The sequence below is a fragment of the Cynocephalus volans genome, chromosome 4 (genome assembly GCF_027409185.1).
Source record: "Cynocephalus volans isolate mCynVol1 chromosome 4, mCynVol1.pri, whole genome shotgun sequence".
Taxonomy (NCBI): Eukaryota; Metazoa; Chordata; class Mammalia; order Dermoptera; family Cynocephalidae; genus Cynocephalus; species Cynocephalus volans.
In genome coordinates, this window is record NC_084463.1 from 65,849,512 (window position 1) to 65,867,444 (window position 17,933).

Here is a 17,933-nt window from a genome sequence, read left to right on the forward strand (position 1 = left end):
CACACTCCCCAACAACCCTCCTACATGCAAATATCTGCCTCCCAGTCTGTTTCCCAGGAAACCCAACCTGAGTCATCATTCATCCTTACGGCTGGTAAACCACAAGAGGCAAATCATCAGCTTCCCAAATGAAAGCCCTGAGCATGGATGGATGGTAGGGCAGGAGACAGTGCAGAATAGCTAGTGACATGTCTTTCAACCTGGTAGGTCTCTGTTTATATTTCACCTCTACTGCCAACTAGCTGTGTGACTTTGGGTATATTATTTAATCTCTCTGGTCACGTTATTTTCTGCATTACATAGTTACCAATACATGTCCCATAGGAATACAGTAAGAATTAAATAATATAATATTTGCAAAGGCTGTGAAAGAACCTCTTAGGAACGTAATTGTAGGAACTATTATCCTTGACAAAGGTAGGCTGTATACACACATTTTAGTGGAAATTACCATAAAGGAAATTGCTTTGTTTTACTTCAAAGGAACTCTTAAGGGAATGATGCAACAACAACAAAATGTTTGAAAGCATGCATTTTACATGTAAATGCCAAATAGAAATAAATAGACCAAAAGAAGGAAATGGCAGAAAAAGACAGTAAATCAACGTAATAGCATAATGTAAAATTTAGCTTAGAAATGTATGCTCCACTCAAATTAATTTCTAGGCAGCAGCAAGATTTGCCTATTTTCCCATTTATGAAAACGGAAACTCCCTTGGGGGATTGAATGAATGAGCCAGCTAGCAACTTCCCCAAATGTGGGAAGGCTATCGATCATTTCCTAAGCCTACACAAATTACAGGGTAAACAGATGGCCCAATAAAAATAATTTCCTTTGCCTTAAAATTGCTTTTGGAAGCCAACTATTGTAATAAGTTAAAATATCTGTGAGACACATTAAAAAATATATATATAATATGTGTGTGTCTACACACACACACACACACACACACACACACACACACATTGAATTGAGGTTTAATAAGACATAAGCAAAAGATACAAAAATGATGCTTAAAATATCAGTGAATGTGAATACAAAGCCTAAACTTGTGGAGTCAAGACCTATTTCAACCTATAGGTGGCTAGGCAAATGTAAGAAATATTGATTGCATTTGTCAGACTAAGACAGAATAGGGCTAGGCCTGTGAACTAAACTGACTCCATTTTCCCTGTGAAGGACACTTTGTAACTTTTCCACTCCACAGTCATGAGAACCCCCTGGGGGCACATGATTATCCCATGGTCTGCCTTGATAAAATAAACTGAGATAAGAGGGGAACAGATTCACTGAGTTGCAAAACCCCTCCCCGAGGCTTATTTACTGTAATTGTAAAAATTAAGTTACAGATTAATCTTAAGATACCTATAGGAATCCCCAGGTGTGTAAAAAGCTTCAAGGTGACTGCTACAATGACCCTCCTGGGGTGATGATAATGGACACCACCACCTTCTTGGACCTACTGAGCAGGTGCAGGGACCAAAGACTTAACTGAGCATGAGCCAATGACGCAACCAGGGAGAACAGAATGGACCACCTCTAGTGACCCTGGCCTGTACCCCTTAACTCTTTTCCCTATAAAAGACCCTGAACAGCTCCCCTCAGTGGGTAGTTTTCCTGTAGCTACCCCCGTTGTGCATAAGTCTATCTCCTCCTTTAATAAAGCACTTCTTGCTTTACTGCTGGGTACATTGTTCATTTCTATGACTTTGGAACCCAAAAGGCTAATTCAGTAACAAGATCAACACAGAAGTTAGGAATAAACAATTTTCTGTTGATGTTAGCCCTGAGAATGGGGGAGGGAGTGAAAAATGAGCCCCTGTTTCAGACGAGATGTAATCCACAAATTATGTCTATTTGTCTTCGGTGGTTCTTCCCCAATCACCTCTGCCATAGGTACATTTCCCCCTAATCTTTGCCACTAGAGAGAGATAGGCAGTATAGAGGCCGAGGGAAGACATCCCCTTCAACACCCTGAAGGTTCTCTGAAAAATGAACTGATAAACACAGATTAATATGAAGAAAAGGCATAATAAATTGTATTATATCATAGTATTATGTGACATGGGAGCCTTCAGAATGAAGACCCAAAGATATACAGAAAATTGTCCATATTTATGGTTAGGTTCTATGAAGCAGGCACAGATGTGCAGAAATGTAACTGGACATGAAAAGCATGATCTAATACTTATAGGCTGAGTAGGGAAACCCAGCAAGGCCTGTCTGTTCAGATTCTTTTTGTCTTCACTGTGTAGCATTCATTCCTCCAGGGGATGGGGCAGGACCCTTTCTGGAACGGGGGTCTTATGACCTACAATTAGACAAGGTAGGTCAGAGAATTTCTTTATGGCCAGCTCCAAGACAGAAAAAGAGGGGGGAAGATTACAGCATATGTATGACTCTCCTTGGGGAAGGATTTTAGTTTCTATGGCTTGCCTCTTGGGAGAATGAGTCTGAGAGACAGGAGGACAGGAGAAGGTCAGAGGAAAACATTGCTTCTGAGGCTGCTTCTGAGGTCTTCACTTTGAGGTTTCACTTTCTCAGCCCCAACAGCATCATAAATAACCTCAAAGATTAGACCCAGAACCTGGCTGGCAAGTCTACTCTGACTAAGAGCTACTTTGGCAACAAGCATTTCTCCTTTCTCCTTAATCCCTCTAAATGTTCCTTTTGTCTGGCTTTACCTTTCAAGTAAGGGTGTGCTAGAAAGACATGAGAGGAAAATAGAATCTATCCATAAAGCATTTCTCAAGCTATGCCCCAAACACTCATTATATATCAGGTATTTTTTCACTCTTTCAGCAGATATGTATTGGATTGCTCTGGGTGCCAGACACTATGCTATGAATTCATCTTTGAAAGGGCTCATGGAGTTTATGGCCTAGGAGGAAGATAGGCATTAAGCAAAGAACTTAATGACTCTGGTTTTGAAGAGAGTACACAGGATGCTAACAAGAGGAAAAGATCAAGAAACCTAATCTAATAGGGAGGATAAGTGAAAGCTTCTCAGTGGAGGTGATGTTAAGGTGAGATGTAAAGGATGAGTAGGAGTTCCCAGGCAAAGAGAACGGGAAGTGTTTAGGTTGCGAATGAGTGGAAGACACAGAGGTTGCTTTCCAGAGAGAAGAAGGTATGCACACACAGAAGTGGGAAAGCAAAAAAGCCTTAACTAAATGGGGGACTAAAATTTAATGGGATTTCTTATTAAAGAACATCTCCAAACCATTAGTATATTGATAGGCATTATGGATTTCTAAAAATGATATATGTTAAGCAGCATTTTCCAAACCATTACAGGCCATAGAAAAATGCCTTTTCCTTCCTTCCTTCCTTCCTTCCTTCCTTCCTTCCTTCCTTCCTTCCTTCTTCGTTTCTTTTTTCTTAAAGAATTTGAGAGAACAGTCTTTCTTAAAGAGAACTGAAGAAGTGGCCTCCATAACATACTTTATAATTATCCTTCTTTCTCCTTTCTATCATTCTGATGAGAAATTCTGGTAGATGTAGAAGAAATAAGGATTTCTTTTTTCTTTAATTGAATGGGAAGTGTTTAGGGTATGAATAAGTAAATAAGAAAGAACAAAAGCTATGATGGATATAGGCTCCAGGCAGCCAACCTCCTTGCCTGCACCCAACACATCCTGAACCTGAATCTTCTACAACAAGCCTGCACTGGACACAGAGCCTTAGTGCTCAGGGCTCACTGGCCATCTGAAGAGTCAGGGCCCTGGGTGGTGGTCCTTGGCTGTGGGAAGCTACCCACAGAGAGAGTTAGGGGCCCTGTACACCTAATGGAGCTTCACTGAGGTGAGAAAAAGCCTTACTGTCTCTTCCCATCAATCCAAACTGTATATTATTTTCCAAAGTAGCCACTAAACCAATATTTATACCCCAAGAATAATGTATTGTTGTTCCTATTCCTATATCTTGGGATTCCATGGGGGGGAAAAAACCTTTCATTCACGTGATGAAATGTCAAGTATGTGAGGCTATTCTTATATCATTCTAACTCTTAATTAACTTGTTAGGTTTTTATACTGCTATCCTACTTTTCCCTTTGATTCGTATTCAAATGCTATTATGTAAATATGAAAAAAAGAATTCCGAATGTGAAAAGTAATCAAATTCTCTTTCAAAGACCTATACCACATGACAGTATTCAGAAATTCATGGTAACCAAAATAATTTTTATGGAATTCCAAAAAGGACTCTAATAGAGTAAGCAAAAATATTTTTAGATGATGATGTTCATATGAATACTTTCGCAGAATCCTCATATGCAGACCACAAAAGTGAGCTGTTCTTCCTGACATGAGATTGGAGTCCCCAGAAAATAAGCTAAGCATTCCCACCCACCCCCCAATTTCTTTATTTCCTCCTCAATTCTTCTGTCTCACAGTGTTCTCTAGAATAACATCCTGCAGGCCTTGGGAATTTTAAGGTATGTTGGACACCTATTGGTCTAGCACAGTGGCTCTCAACTGTGGGTGATTTTGCCCCTCAAAGGGCATTTGGCTATGTTTAGGACATTTTTGGTTGTCAGAACTGGGGCATAATATTAACATCTAGTAGGTGGAGCCTAACGATGCTGTTAAACATCCTATAATACTCAGGACAAGGCACCACATCAAAGAATTATCTGACCCAAAATGTCAACAATGCCATTAAAAAACCCTGATCTAGCACAATTATCCTTTCAAACACTCCTGTGAGACAGCTGTTTGTAATTTCTTGGCTGGTCTTATTGTCAGGAATGTTCTTACTATATTCAATCAAAAATTAATTTTTCTAAAACTTTTCGCCTATTAGTCTTATTTCCATACCTCAGGATCTCAAAGAAAAAAGAAATCCATGACCGATTTTCAAATGACTGATAGTATCATATCCTCAAAGTTTCTCATTTTCAGCCTGAAAAACCACATGCTCATGTCCCGAACTCGCTTCTCAAAAACGCATAATTTCAGAAGTGAAAGCAATCATCCAAATTAAAAGCAGATATTTTAAGATTATCAAAGTAATAATAACATAGTTGCCAAGTACAAGTACTGACCACAAATCATGTGACAAGGGTTTTACACACATTATATTTATTAAACCGATAATGTCCATTCTAGATAAGTATTATTAGCACTAATTTTCAGGTGATGAAACTGAGGCTTAGGGAATTCAAGGGATACATTCACAGACACAGAACTAATAAATGATGGGGCTCGGACTGAATTCTAAAGTTCCTGCCCCTTGTTTAAACAGTTACTACCATTCTATTTCACATATAGTTTGGTTTCTTTTCCTCAACTCTCCCCTACCTCCAGTTTCCTTTCTCCTGTCTGTTCCCTGCATTCCCTTTTGCCCCTTTTCTTTTTTTCCCATCTGTGCCTTAAGCCAGCTCAGGGCTGTCACAGCTCTTACAAGAATCACATTTTAAGAAGCAGGTCAGGCCACATAAGGCACTTGCTTAAACCACTTCTTTTGTATTTTTTCCTTTTGCCCTGTGGAAGGGGCCTAAGCCAACTGAAAGATTAGATCTAGAAGCCTCTACTCAGTGGTGTACCATAGGTGAAAAGTTCTTTAATTTTCTGTTTTGAGAGAACATGCACATTTTCAGTGATAGAATACTTGTATGTACTAAAAAGTAAAGTTATGTTTTATGTTTTTGTTGAAGCTGGTTGATAGGTACATGGGGGTCCTTTATACTATTTTCTCTACTTTTGTGTGTGTTGGAAAATATATTTCTAAAAAAAATAAACAAAAACCCTCTCTTCTCTATACTTAGCATTCAGCAACGGACTTTTTTTCTTAACCCATATTCTCTATTTAAAGTTATGGTAAAGGAATGATTTTTAAAATAAAGTCTCAAACACAGGGAAAAGTTAATGTCTGAAGTAACTTTTTTTATAACCCCAAGATTAAGCCAAACTGTTTAAATTACAGTCATACACTGCATAATGAGATTTTGATCAATGGCAGGCCACATATAAGACAGTGGGACCATAAGATTATAATACTGTATTTTACTGTACCTTTTCTATGTTTAGATATGTTTAGATACATACATACTTACCATTGTGTTAGAATTGCCTGCAGAATTCAGTATAGTAACATGATGGACAGGTTTGTAGCCTAGGAGCCAGAGACGATACCATATAGCCTAGGTGTGCAGGAGGCTACGTCACCTAGGTTTGTGTAAGTACACTCCATGATGTTCACACAGTGATGAATGGAAGAGACACATGGCTGTACTTAAAAACAAACTTAATTGTGTGTTTTCTCCCTTTTCAATTCTTCTTTTCATGTTACCAATTTCATGTGTATGGGATGTATGAATGCAGAGAAAAGGAAACATGTCTTTCAACTATCAGAAGTAAAGCACGATTCAGCTGAAACCCCACATCTAAAGATTTGTTAATCATATATATTTGCCAAGTCTGGTGCTGTTCTCATGGAACAAAGATAATCTTGTATGGCATGCGTGTCCTAGAGGATGATGAACAGGGCATAGCTACTTGGCTCTTGATAAGACCTAAAGACTAAGGTCCTAATTTTATATTCCATGTGGCAACTAAGTTTTCAATATTCCTCACGACAACATACTTCTCTCATAGTAGCCAGCCGCCCACACAGCACCAGATGAAAGGCTGTCTGAAATCATCTATCATCACTGTTGGAAAAACAATTATAAATTAATTCTATCCCATTGATAAGTCAGTGTTGCCATCTTTCCTGATAAAATGGAATGTTGTCAATTATTTTACTGGATGCCAAACTACTTTTTCTTAATCACTAATGAACAAGTTTGCTACACACAAGCAATACAAAATTTGGAGCAAATGGACCAAAAAATAGTTTTTCTTTTTAAAAGATGCATTGAATAAATGACTTCTGATTTTTCTATATTTGACACTTCCTTTCTGTCTCTGTTGTCCCTTAAGTAGCGATATTTCTGGCCTTGCTGTCTTTACAAGCACATGTTCTCAAGGGGCAAACTTATACTGAAAATAAAAATCACAGTAATTGTTAACATGTATTTACGTGTACCTGACATTTTCAATGTTCCAGGCACTGGTCTACATGCTTTACTTGTAGTAGTTTACTTAAACCCACAACAAAACTATGAACAGGTACTGTTTTTATCCCAATATTACACTGAGAAATCAAGTGCACAAAAAGATGAAATAACCTGCCCAACGATGTTTCAGAGTTTTCAACTTGACTGATATATCCAATTTGAAAGTGACTCCAATTCCCAGTAAAACCCCATCCCAAAATCTCAGCACTTTGATACCAGTTATTTTTCTGCTGCCCATAATTTATTCACTTTTATTTTTATCATGTATACATTTAAACATGTGGTTTCTACTCTCAACTTTCTTTGTTAGAATCTGAATAAAACTTAAATATCCATCATCGATGGGAATATTAAATAAATTACAGAGCCTTCCCACTGTGGAACAGAATGCAGTCATTAAAAAGAACGAGGCATATACAGATGGAGTAAAATGGGAAGTTGTCCATGATATATTATTGGGTGAAAAGAGCCAGTCACAGAATGATATGATTCAGCAAACAAAGGTCCAACACCTATTTATGCCAAAGTATATAGAAAAATATCCGGAAGGATATATACCAAATTCTGAAGAAAAGCATTAGGAAGTGAAGAAAATAAAGAAAAATTTCTATGTTATCTTATATACTTGTAAATTATTTGGATTTTTATAATGGGTTCATGCTATTTTTAAAATGAAAAAATAATGTTAAACAATATGCTGAGAGGCTAAACATACTTGATGGTGCCCATTATTTAGCTAGACCCTGCCACACACACACATTTTTTACTTCATTTTATTTCCTAACTTTATTTTCCATTACCTTTCCCATACATAGCCTGGGGTCAATTACACTAGACTTTACTCTTTCTAATAACTGCCTGGACTTTGTAATGCTTTTACCTCACCCCGAAGTATCCTCTTTTTCCTTAAATCTAATCTCTTTAAAGAGTGTTGTGCACATGTTCACTTTTCCTGTAAACTTCATAAAAGGAAAAGAGCAAATATCTGCATTTTGAATCAATAAGCTTTAAAATTTTTTAATACATTACTTCTTGAATTGTAAGGGGTGAGAAAATAAGAAAGAATAAATAGCTACAACATTTTTGAACAGGTAACTATATTTCTTTGTAAAAAGATGACTTACTTTAACATTAAGGATATTGTAACAGTTGGAATAATTTTTAGAGTAAGTTAGAACACAGAAAAGAAAAAAGATACATTGAATTCTAGAAATTGAAAATATCAAGAAACAAGTTTCTTACCATTGTGAGGGTAAATGGATGGTTTTCTAATGCAGACACACTGGGACAATGTAGAATAATATACTAAAAAGCAACAAACAGATAATTTTTAAATGGCCAAGAAAGAAATTCAACTATCCCAATATTCTACATCAGCTATTTTTTTAAAAAATTACATAAGGAAAAGGGGTATTTTCAAAATTGCTGAACACTGACTCACCTGGCCAGGTCTTGCTTTAAAATTTTCTTTGACCATTCGGATTTCTATGACATCTGAGGGATGACTTATAACTGAGATGATGGTGACTGGCTTATTGCTCCGGATACACCTGTAAAGTCTTTCGGCACAATACAGGCACAAAGGTCCAGAAATCCAAAGCCACGTCTAAGGGAGAATTTTTGATAATATATACTTCAGGAAATATTGGTATCATAGAAATCTATACCCTGCCCAATTGCTTATTTCACATATTATGGTAATAATATTTTAATTTGTATTTTAAATAATAAAACATCAAAATGAGTTAAAAAATGGATGTTCACAGCATCTTATTCAACAACTAAAGTATAAAATAAAACAGAAAGTAGTATCAAGACCCTACCCTCAAACCCTGTTCCAGGTTTAACTACCATTAACAGGTAAGTGTACATTCTTTCATATATCCTTCTGTGCAAACAAATATATAATGTATATTCACAATATCTTTCTGTAAAGAGAGAATAAAGGGAAGTTAAAATCTCAGATAAATATGAAGATGATTTTTTTTAAAGTGCTAGTCCAATGTTTATTAAAAAGAAAATTCTAGATTATTTTGATGTACATAATGTATATGCATAATAATACATACATATAATATATACATATACACAAACATAATGTTAAATATGCATAGCACATATTTTTTAAATGGAATATGCTAGGCATGTTTACAGCTTACTTTTACATAATATAATATGAACAAAAGATAATATTTAGAATTTGGAAATCATAAAAATTTTGAATGTGTGCTGGATGGATAGCCCTGATACAAGGATCACTGCATACTTTCCAAAGAAGCTCTACATGGCTGATCCTTCTCCTACAACTACACACCATATCTTCCTCATCACTTTGAGGCCTCCAGCTAAAACTTATTTTAATGGTCACTTTTTAAAACCTCATTTACATAGTTGTTCCAGACCATCTTCCTGTCATGCAGACAGATCATGCCTCTTCTGTAAAGTGACATTTAACCTGACACTGTCTGAAGAATAGGCATTGCAGCACAAGCTCTGCAATGTGTCAATCAGCCTTGAGACTTTGGGACAGTCACTTACTCTTTGAGGATACGGTCTCACATAAGTAAAATAGGAGTCACCATACCTGTTGTGTCTAATATTCAGCATTATGTGAACCTCAAGAAAGTTCTGAAAATTGTAAACACTAATAGATATCTAGAGGATTATGGTTAATAATAAACACAAGACTAGCACACTTATTCAAAAGTCATCTACAGATTCTTTCCAGATTTTGACTTCTCTTTCTTCTCTTCATAAACAAATATTTGACATCACTGTTCCCTACATCTACTTGGTACAGACAAAGAGTACAGGGTATAATCTGCATATGGGCAGTTCCTATAGCCACCTAATAAGATTAGGTCCCTTATTTAACTATTTTCTGGGTATTTGGGGAAGATGTTTTCCAAGAACAAGAATTTTAGTCAAAGACTTGGGTTGGTATGCCACCTCTGCCAATTACTAGTTTGGAGATTTTGGACAAGGTATGTTATGTATTTAAGCCCAATTTGTTCATCAGAAAATTGAGGATGATATGAATTTCTTCAAACAACCTTTATGAATATTGAAATAAATTATGCATACAAACATTTAAGCACAGTGCCTAGGAGATAATATAAAAAATTTAATAAATTGATTTTACCATTCATTATTTATAATATTATACATAATACTGTAACTCAATATTCTATCACAGTATAATAATTAGTAGTAGTATTAATTCTTTTCCTCCTTTTTTTTTATTACTCAACCTGGTTTTCTCAATGAATAGCAAAAACATATTTGTATCTCTCTAGTAGCAAGCACCAGTGTCATAGTATGCAAAGATCATATGGTCAGTTAAGCAAAATTTTTCTATTTTCTGTAAAATCATAGGTCTTTTGCCTTGAACTGTCAGGTGCCTATAATGAGATAATAGATACTAACTTGCTATTGAAACACCCTGGAATATACTAGAATGCATAAATTTATAGCTTCAAAAACACGTTTAAATGTGATATTATTCAATAATATAGAAGCACAGACTGCAAAGGGATCAAGCACAGAATTAGTCTGACCTGGGGAAAATTGGCTTGGAACCTGGGCTCTTCTACACAAATCTTCACAAATGCATTCCGGGTAAGCTCTTCTGGTTTTGAAAATCCTCCAGGGTAAGGTTCATAAAAATGTTCTGAGAGATACTCTGGTAAGGAAATATTCTGATAGTGGGTTCGGTTAAGATTGATGCAGCCAGGAGGGTGGGTTTGTAAATTAGTTTGATACTTCAGCAGCCCTCTAAAATTAAATTAAAAATAAACACACAAGGAGATCAAAAAGAGGTTGAGGTCAGGGGGCACACTAAAAGAAAATAATGTCTTTTTCTTGCTAACTTTTACAGCATTTACCTTAAAAGTGCTCCTTATGTATCATATTTGGTAGAAATTGAGCAATCTTAAAACTTTAATAAGTCATTTACTTAAAATTTATATTATTAAACTAAAACTAAAACTTTTGGCCCTCCAAATAAATTCTACAAGTGTGTGGTAGAGAAAAACAGAAAAACACATGTAATCTTTCAAGTATTCTTGAACTTGACAGCCTTTACTTCAAGTCTATTAGGCATTCACATAATCATATACAAGTTTTCACTTCAATGAACACTGAAAAATGATGGGTACTTTACTATATCTTCAAAAAAAATCCAGGGATTATATTTGATTTGTCTAAGACTGGATAAAACTATGCCTGCTGATTTACAGAGAAATGTCAAACAAAAATGACAGGAACTGAAAGTGTGCCTCTCCTGTGATCAGAAAACAATTTATACACGGCAGTCAGGCCCTAAATCTGTTTATTTTTCAATTTCTGCATAAACAGACCACACTAAAAGCTCAAAATAATAAATCAGGCAGGTGAGTCTAAAATCTTAAAATCTGATTGTATCTTATTTTGTAACATTCTAAGACAAACCATTCAACTTTCTGTGTTCTGCACTTCTTATCACTAAGGGGTTAAGATCTACCTCAGGGGAATAGTCCAGAAAAGTGACAGATTGTAGAGAACATCAACAAAATCACTGGTGAGTAAGCAAAGCTTGAAAAAAAGTCAGATTTAGAAAAGCATTGAAAACTTTGAAGTGTACTTTATTTTTATTTTTAAACGGTACTAATTTTTTTTTCATATTTTCAAAGTAATTTTTCCTGGCTGGCTAATAGTGTGTTATTTTTAAATTACCCTTCACGCTCCCTAATAATTGACTTTAGTAGCTTCAAAAGCATAGCTTTAAGTGTGTATTAGCTATAATGATTTTACAAATATTTTAAAACAAAAGCTATCACATAAGTATAATGATATTAATAGCTCCAACATATGAAAGTTAGGAAAGTGATAGCCAAGTCACTCTCTGGTGGTATTTACGATCTGTTCAAACTGCTCACATTCTTTCTTTTTTACACCTTTCTTTATGTTCAGTTCCCTCTCTCTCTTCATTTTATTTTACTTTCTTCCTTAAATCTAGTCATCATGAAGTCATTAGGGAGCATTCAATACATGTCAGAGGCATCTAAGTAGGGGGCTGCATGATATGACATACATAGTAGACCACATATACACATACATTTTTTAAGGTTGTATATAGACATAGACACAGAATAAATCGGTAAATATTATACAAATGTGAACCAATTATTTTTGTCACTAATCATTCACAGGGTTCTAGTCACATAGTAAAATCTCTGTGATATTGTACTTGGACAACCCATCAGTTAGATTCAGCTTCCATTACAATTAATGATTTACCCAAACTTGTTGCTCCTTTTGACCATCCTGTGATTAGTGGCTGACATGAGAGTAGGTCAAAAATCTCAGATATTTATTCTACTGGCCATAAGTTGAACAAACATTAGTATAATGCAATTAGCACTATTCTAGATGGTGCTACAGAGCTCAAGGAGCAGTCAAATCTAGTCCCTAGCCCTCCAGAAACTTAAAACCTACTTTAAAATATATCTTGGGAGAAGTTGGACATAAAAGTCAGATCACAGATAATAATTGGAATAGAGGTTCTTAATAATAGCTTAATAATGTTTGTTAAACATCAACACAGAGAAATTTACACATATTTCACATCATCCTGATAAAAATTGCATAAAATAAGAATTATTATTCCCATTTTACAAATTAAAAAACTATTGTAAAAGATTAAATAATCACCCAGGGTTATACAGCTAAGTGGAGAGCCAAGATTTGAACCTTGATCTGGCTCAAATTCTATGCTCTTGCCTCTCAGTATGTATAGCACATTATTAGTTCATCAGATCCCTACATCCTCTGAAAAATGTGAGAAAGGAGGGAGATTAATACTTATTAAGGAAATATTATGTGAAGCATTTTTAAATGTCTTTTTTCTCATTTAAACTTCAAATATAATCATATAATGTTATTATTTTTATTCCCATTACAGAGACAAGAAACCTAAAGCTTTTGCTTAGGTATGAGATAAAAATAAGTAGTAGTCAAAGCATGGTGTTCAGAAATCTGATTTCTCTCACTCCAAGCATCCATGTCATGCAGAGCAAATCAGCTGGTTAAAAAAGCAGACATCAGGAAACGGGTTCAAAATGAATAAAGGCCTGGATATAAGGTCACATTGAGTGTGTGTGTGCGTGTGTGTGTGTGTGTGTGTGTGTGTGTGTGTGTGTGTGTGTGTGTGTACGTGCACGCATGCGTGCATGTGTGAATGTTGAATGAGGGCTGCTTATAATTTAGGGTCTTAACATTAAATAGAAGAATGTAATTTTTCTCTTCTCTTAAGTTATAACCACATTCAAGGGAACATAACCCTACCATGGTCAAGGTCCTTGTGGAAACAAAGGATGAAAAAGAAAGAAACCAATATTTTTAAAACACTGTTAAATGTTGAAAGCACAAGTTAAAAGATTCTTATGACAACAAAAACAAGAACACATACAACCATGTATTTTTTTCAAAAATATAGATTCTTTTCTTCCTTTTCCGTAAGAAGCATTATAGTTATCCCATCAGGTTTTTTGTTTTGTTTTGTTTTTTGGTTGTTTGTTTTTAATGCCTGGCTGTGAGAAAGTCATAGAAAATAATACAGTACATTGAACGAATCCTAACAAATTACAACATATGAATCATAAAATTATTTTATGGAAAAAGCTAAATATTACAAAATACCACATCTTTTTGCCAAAAGAATAATGATCATGAAATCATTCCTATTTTAATTTCATGCTAAAATCTCTAACAGAGTAGTGATGTTGCCAAGATGGCTGAATAGATGATCTCCCGCATCATTGCCTGTATATCGGATCAACTAACAACTATTAAAACACAAAACCTGCCATCCTGAAATCACTGAAACTCAGGAGAAGAGGCAGAAACACCCATGGATTCAGCAAAGTCATGAAATACCATATTGAGGTTGTAGGAGAGATCACTCCAACAGCTGGCATGGCACAGCATACAAAATAGCTACTGGCACATTTTGCCATAAAATAGTTTTATGAGTTGTTTGTTGTAAATTAGTAGAATTTGTTCAATACACTATTATTTTTGATGACTTTGTCACTGCCAGGCATAAAAAACAAACAACCAAAAAAAAAAATCCTGATGGGATAACTATCCCATGTCCCAGGCCAGCAAAGATACCCTCAATTTTCTCCTGGATCCACAAGGAGGGAGGAGATGTAGCCAATGAGAAAAATGAATTACCCAGAGTTCAGTGAGTCTTTGTGGGAACTCATGTGGGGCCTGCCCTACAGGAAACATTTGTAGTGCGTGGGGAGCTGATCCACCAGGGGTGCATTGGGGAACAGTGTAGCTGATCTGCCTTCTGATCAGCATGGGCCATGCAGTGAAGACTGAGTGACAATTGCAAGGGGCACAGTTTGAGGGAAAGACTCAGACCTGAGCTAAATATCTCACACAGCCCAGTTGTGTTTGTGGAGACCCCACATGATCTGGGAGTGATGAAAAGACTGACAACTAAAATTTGTTTGGCACACAACATTTTCTCCAGTTTAAGAAACGATGGCAAAGCAGCAATTCAGCTCAGGCACAGAGTACAAGTTTCAAGCTGAAGTTTCCCCAAATCCAGGATTTAATGACAGGACAGCAAATCACTTCCAGTGCAGTGGTTAAATGGTAGTAGTTGCAATTTATCCTCAACAGAAAGAAAAACAAACAAACAAACAAACAAACAAACAAACCAGAGACCAGAGACAAAGTTCTTATATTGAGCAATAAAGGTCTAACACACCAAAGAACACCTATAAAACCTGGAAGAGGAAACCGTTTCCTCAAATGCACAGTCATCCATGTAAAGACCTAAATATTGAGAAAGAACAAAGAAATATGACACCACAAGGAAACCTACAAAGCACCAGCAACGGACCCATAAATCATAGAATTTATGAAATGTCTGACAGTTAATTCAAAATAATCCTCTTAAAGATGTTCAGGAGTTCACAAGAAAATACAGATAGAAAAATTAAACAATATTTGTAAAAGAATTCAGGAGATAACAGGAAACTTCAAAAGGAATAGAATCAATTTTTAAAAAGCCATCACAGGAGCAAAAAAAGAAAAATAACAGAAAAAATGAAACAGAAGTTCAGGAATTATGGGGCTCCTTCAAGTGATATAATATCTGCATAATCAGCATATCTGAAGGAAACAGAAAAGGAAGAGACCTAGAAAGTATATTTAAGAAAACAATAGCTGAAAATTTCCCAAGCGTGGAGTAAGATGACAGCATCCAGGTACAAGAAGCTCAGAGGTCACCAATCAAATTCAGTCTAAAGAAGAACACCCGAGGCATATCATAATCAAATTATCAATAAACAAAGACAAAGAAATAATACTGAATGCATGAAGAAAAGAAAAGGAAGATAAAATTCAACATTCAAAAAAGGAACATAACATTCAGAGCTTGAATAAAGTTCTCAGTGGATTTCTCAGTGGAAACTCTACAAGTCAGTAGAGTGGAATGTTATATTCCAAGTGTTGGAAAAGGCTGTCAACCAAGAATTCTGTACCCAGCAAAACTAACCATCAAATATGAAGGAGAAATAAAGTCTTTCCTAGACAAACAAAAGCTAAGGGGATTAATCAATACTACATTCACTTTACAAGAAATGCTGATGGGAGTTCTTCAATCTGGAAGAAAATGATGCTTAATTGTAACAAGAAAACATTTGAAGGTACAAAACTCAGTAGTAAAATAAGTATACAATTTGATTATTCTCCGATGTTGGTGAATAAACCACTTATATCCTTAGTATGAAGACTAAAGGACAAATCTAAAAAGTAACAAATACAGGAATCATATAAGAGATAGGTAACATTAAATGATGTAACTTGAAGCACTACAATGTCAAAAAGTAAAAAGAGATGATGTCGAAATGTTGAGTAGTTTTGGGTTTTTTTATTCTTTTTTCTTAGATATGAAAGTTAAGTTGCTATTAGTTTAAAATAATCTATTATAACTATAAAATGCTTTTGTAACCCTCATGGTAATCATAATGTAAAATCTTAAATAGACATATTAAAAATAAATATTGAGAAATCAAAAGATATTACTGTAGAAAACCACTTAATCACAAAGAGGATAGGAAGACTGGGAAAAAAGGGAAAAGTATCTATATACAACCAGAACAAAAGGAAAAAAAAATGGCAGTAATGAGTCCCTATATATAAATAATAACCCTAAATTTGAACCAGATAAAGTCAACAATTAAAAGACACAGTGTGGTTGAATGGATTATAAAACAAGAACTAATGATATACTACCTATAAGAAACTCACTCCACCTATGAAGACACATTGAGTGAAAATAAAGGACGGTAAAAAATATTTCATACAAATGGAAACCAAAAAAGAACAGGATTAGCTTTACTTATTTCAGAAAAAATTAGATTTTAAGCCAAGGAATGCATAAAAAGATGAAGAAAGTCATTACATAATGATAAAAGAATCAAATCAACAAAAGGATATAATTGTAAATATATATGCACCCAATACCAGAAAACCCAGATATATAAAGCAATTACTAATAGATCTTATGGGAGACAGACCCCAATACAAAAATAGTTTGGGACATTAATATCCCACTTTCAGCAAAGAACAGACTATCCAGAAAGAAAATTAACCAAGAAACATCAAAGTTAATCTCTACTCTGGACCAATTGGACCTATCGGACATTTACAGAACATTTTATCCAACATCTACAGAATACATGTTCTTCTCAGCATCATGTAGAATATTCTGTAGAATAGATCATATGTTAGGTCATGAAACAATTCTCAACAAATTTAAAAATTTGAAATCATATCAACTACCTTGTGTAATCACAATAAGAAATCAATAATGGAATGGTCATTAAAAACTGTACAAAGACATGGAAGTTAACCAATATGTTCCTAAACAATAAGAAAACAGAAGAAAAAATTTAAAAAATAAATTTAAAAGTTCTTGGATACAAGTGAAAATGAAAATACAACCTACAAGAACCTATGGGATACAGCAAAAGCAGTTCTAAGAGGGAATCCAAAAATACGTGCCTATGTCAAAAAAGAAGATGACTTCAAACAAACACTTTAAGGAACTAGTACAATAAGAACAACCCAAATTCAAAATTAGTAGAAGGAGAGAAATAGCAAAGATCAGAGCAGAAAAAACATGAGCTAGAAATCTTTTAAAAAGGTACAAAAGACTGATGAAACAAAGAGATTTTTTTTTTCAAAAAGTTAGACTAATGATGAAAAAAGAGAGAAGATACAAAATCAGAAGTAAAGAAGGAGATATTCTTGCTGATACTGCATAAATACAGAGAATCATAAGAGACTATTATGAACAACTATATGCTAACAAACTAGAAGAAATAGATAAATTCCTGAACACATACAACTTACCAAGGTGGAATTATGAAAAACTAGAAAACCTAAACCGACCAATAATGTGTAATGAGATTGAAGCAGTAATAAAGTCTCCCAACAAAGAAAACCCTAGGAACAGATGGCTCCACTGCCAAATTCTACCAAACATTTAAAGAACTAATTCCAATTATTCTCAAACTCTTCCAAAAAACTGAAGAGGAGGGAATATTTCCAAACTCATTCTACAAGGCCAATTTACTCTCATGCCAAAATCAGAAAAAACACACAACCAAAACAAAACAGAAGAAAAGAACAACAAAAAACTTACTGACCAATATCCCTAATGAACATTGATGCAAAAACCCTCAGCAAATTACAAATCGAACAACACATTAAAAATATCATTCACCATAATCAAGTGAGATTCACCCCAAGGATGCAAGGATAATTCAACATATGCAAATCAATAAGTTTGAAACAGCATATCAA

The 17,933-nt window shown here is 34.9% G+C and overlaps 1 protein-coding gene across 1 annotated transcript in view; it reads right to left on the reverse strand.

The window, feature by feature from the left end:
- Positions 1-17,933, reverse strand: part of LOC134376184 (NADPH oxidase 4-like) — a 147,089-nt gene that overhangs the window by 49,073 nt on the left and 80,083 nt on the right. The window contains exons 9-11 of the mRNA XM_063094825.1: positions 10,622-10,838; positions 8,506-8,670; positions 8,307-8,369 (exon numbers count right to left, since the gene is read on the reverse strand). Coding sequence (XP_062950895.1) covers positions 8,307-8,369; positions 8,506-8,670; positions 10,622-10,838 — 445 coding nt within the window. The remainder of the gene's footprint in view (positions 1-8,306; positions 8,370-8,505; positions 8,671-10,621; positions 10,839-17,933) is intronic.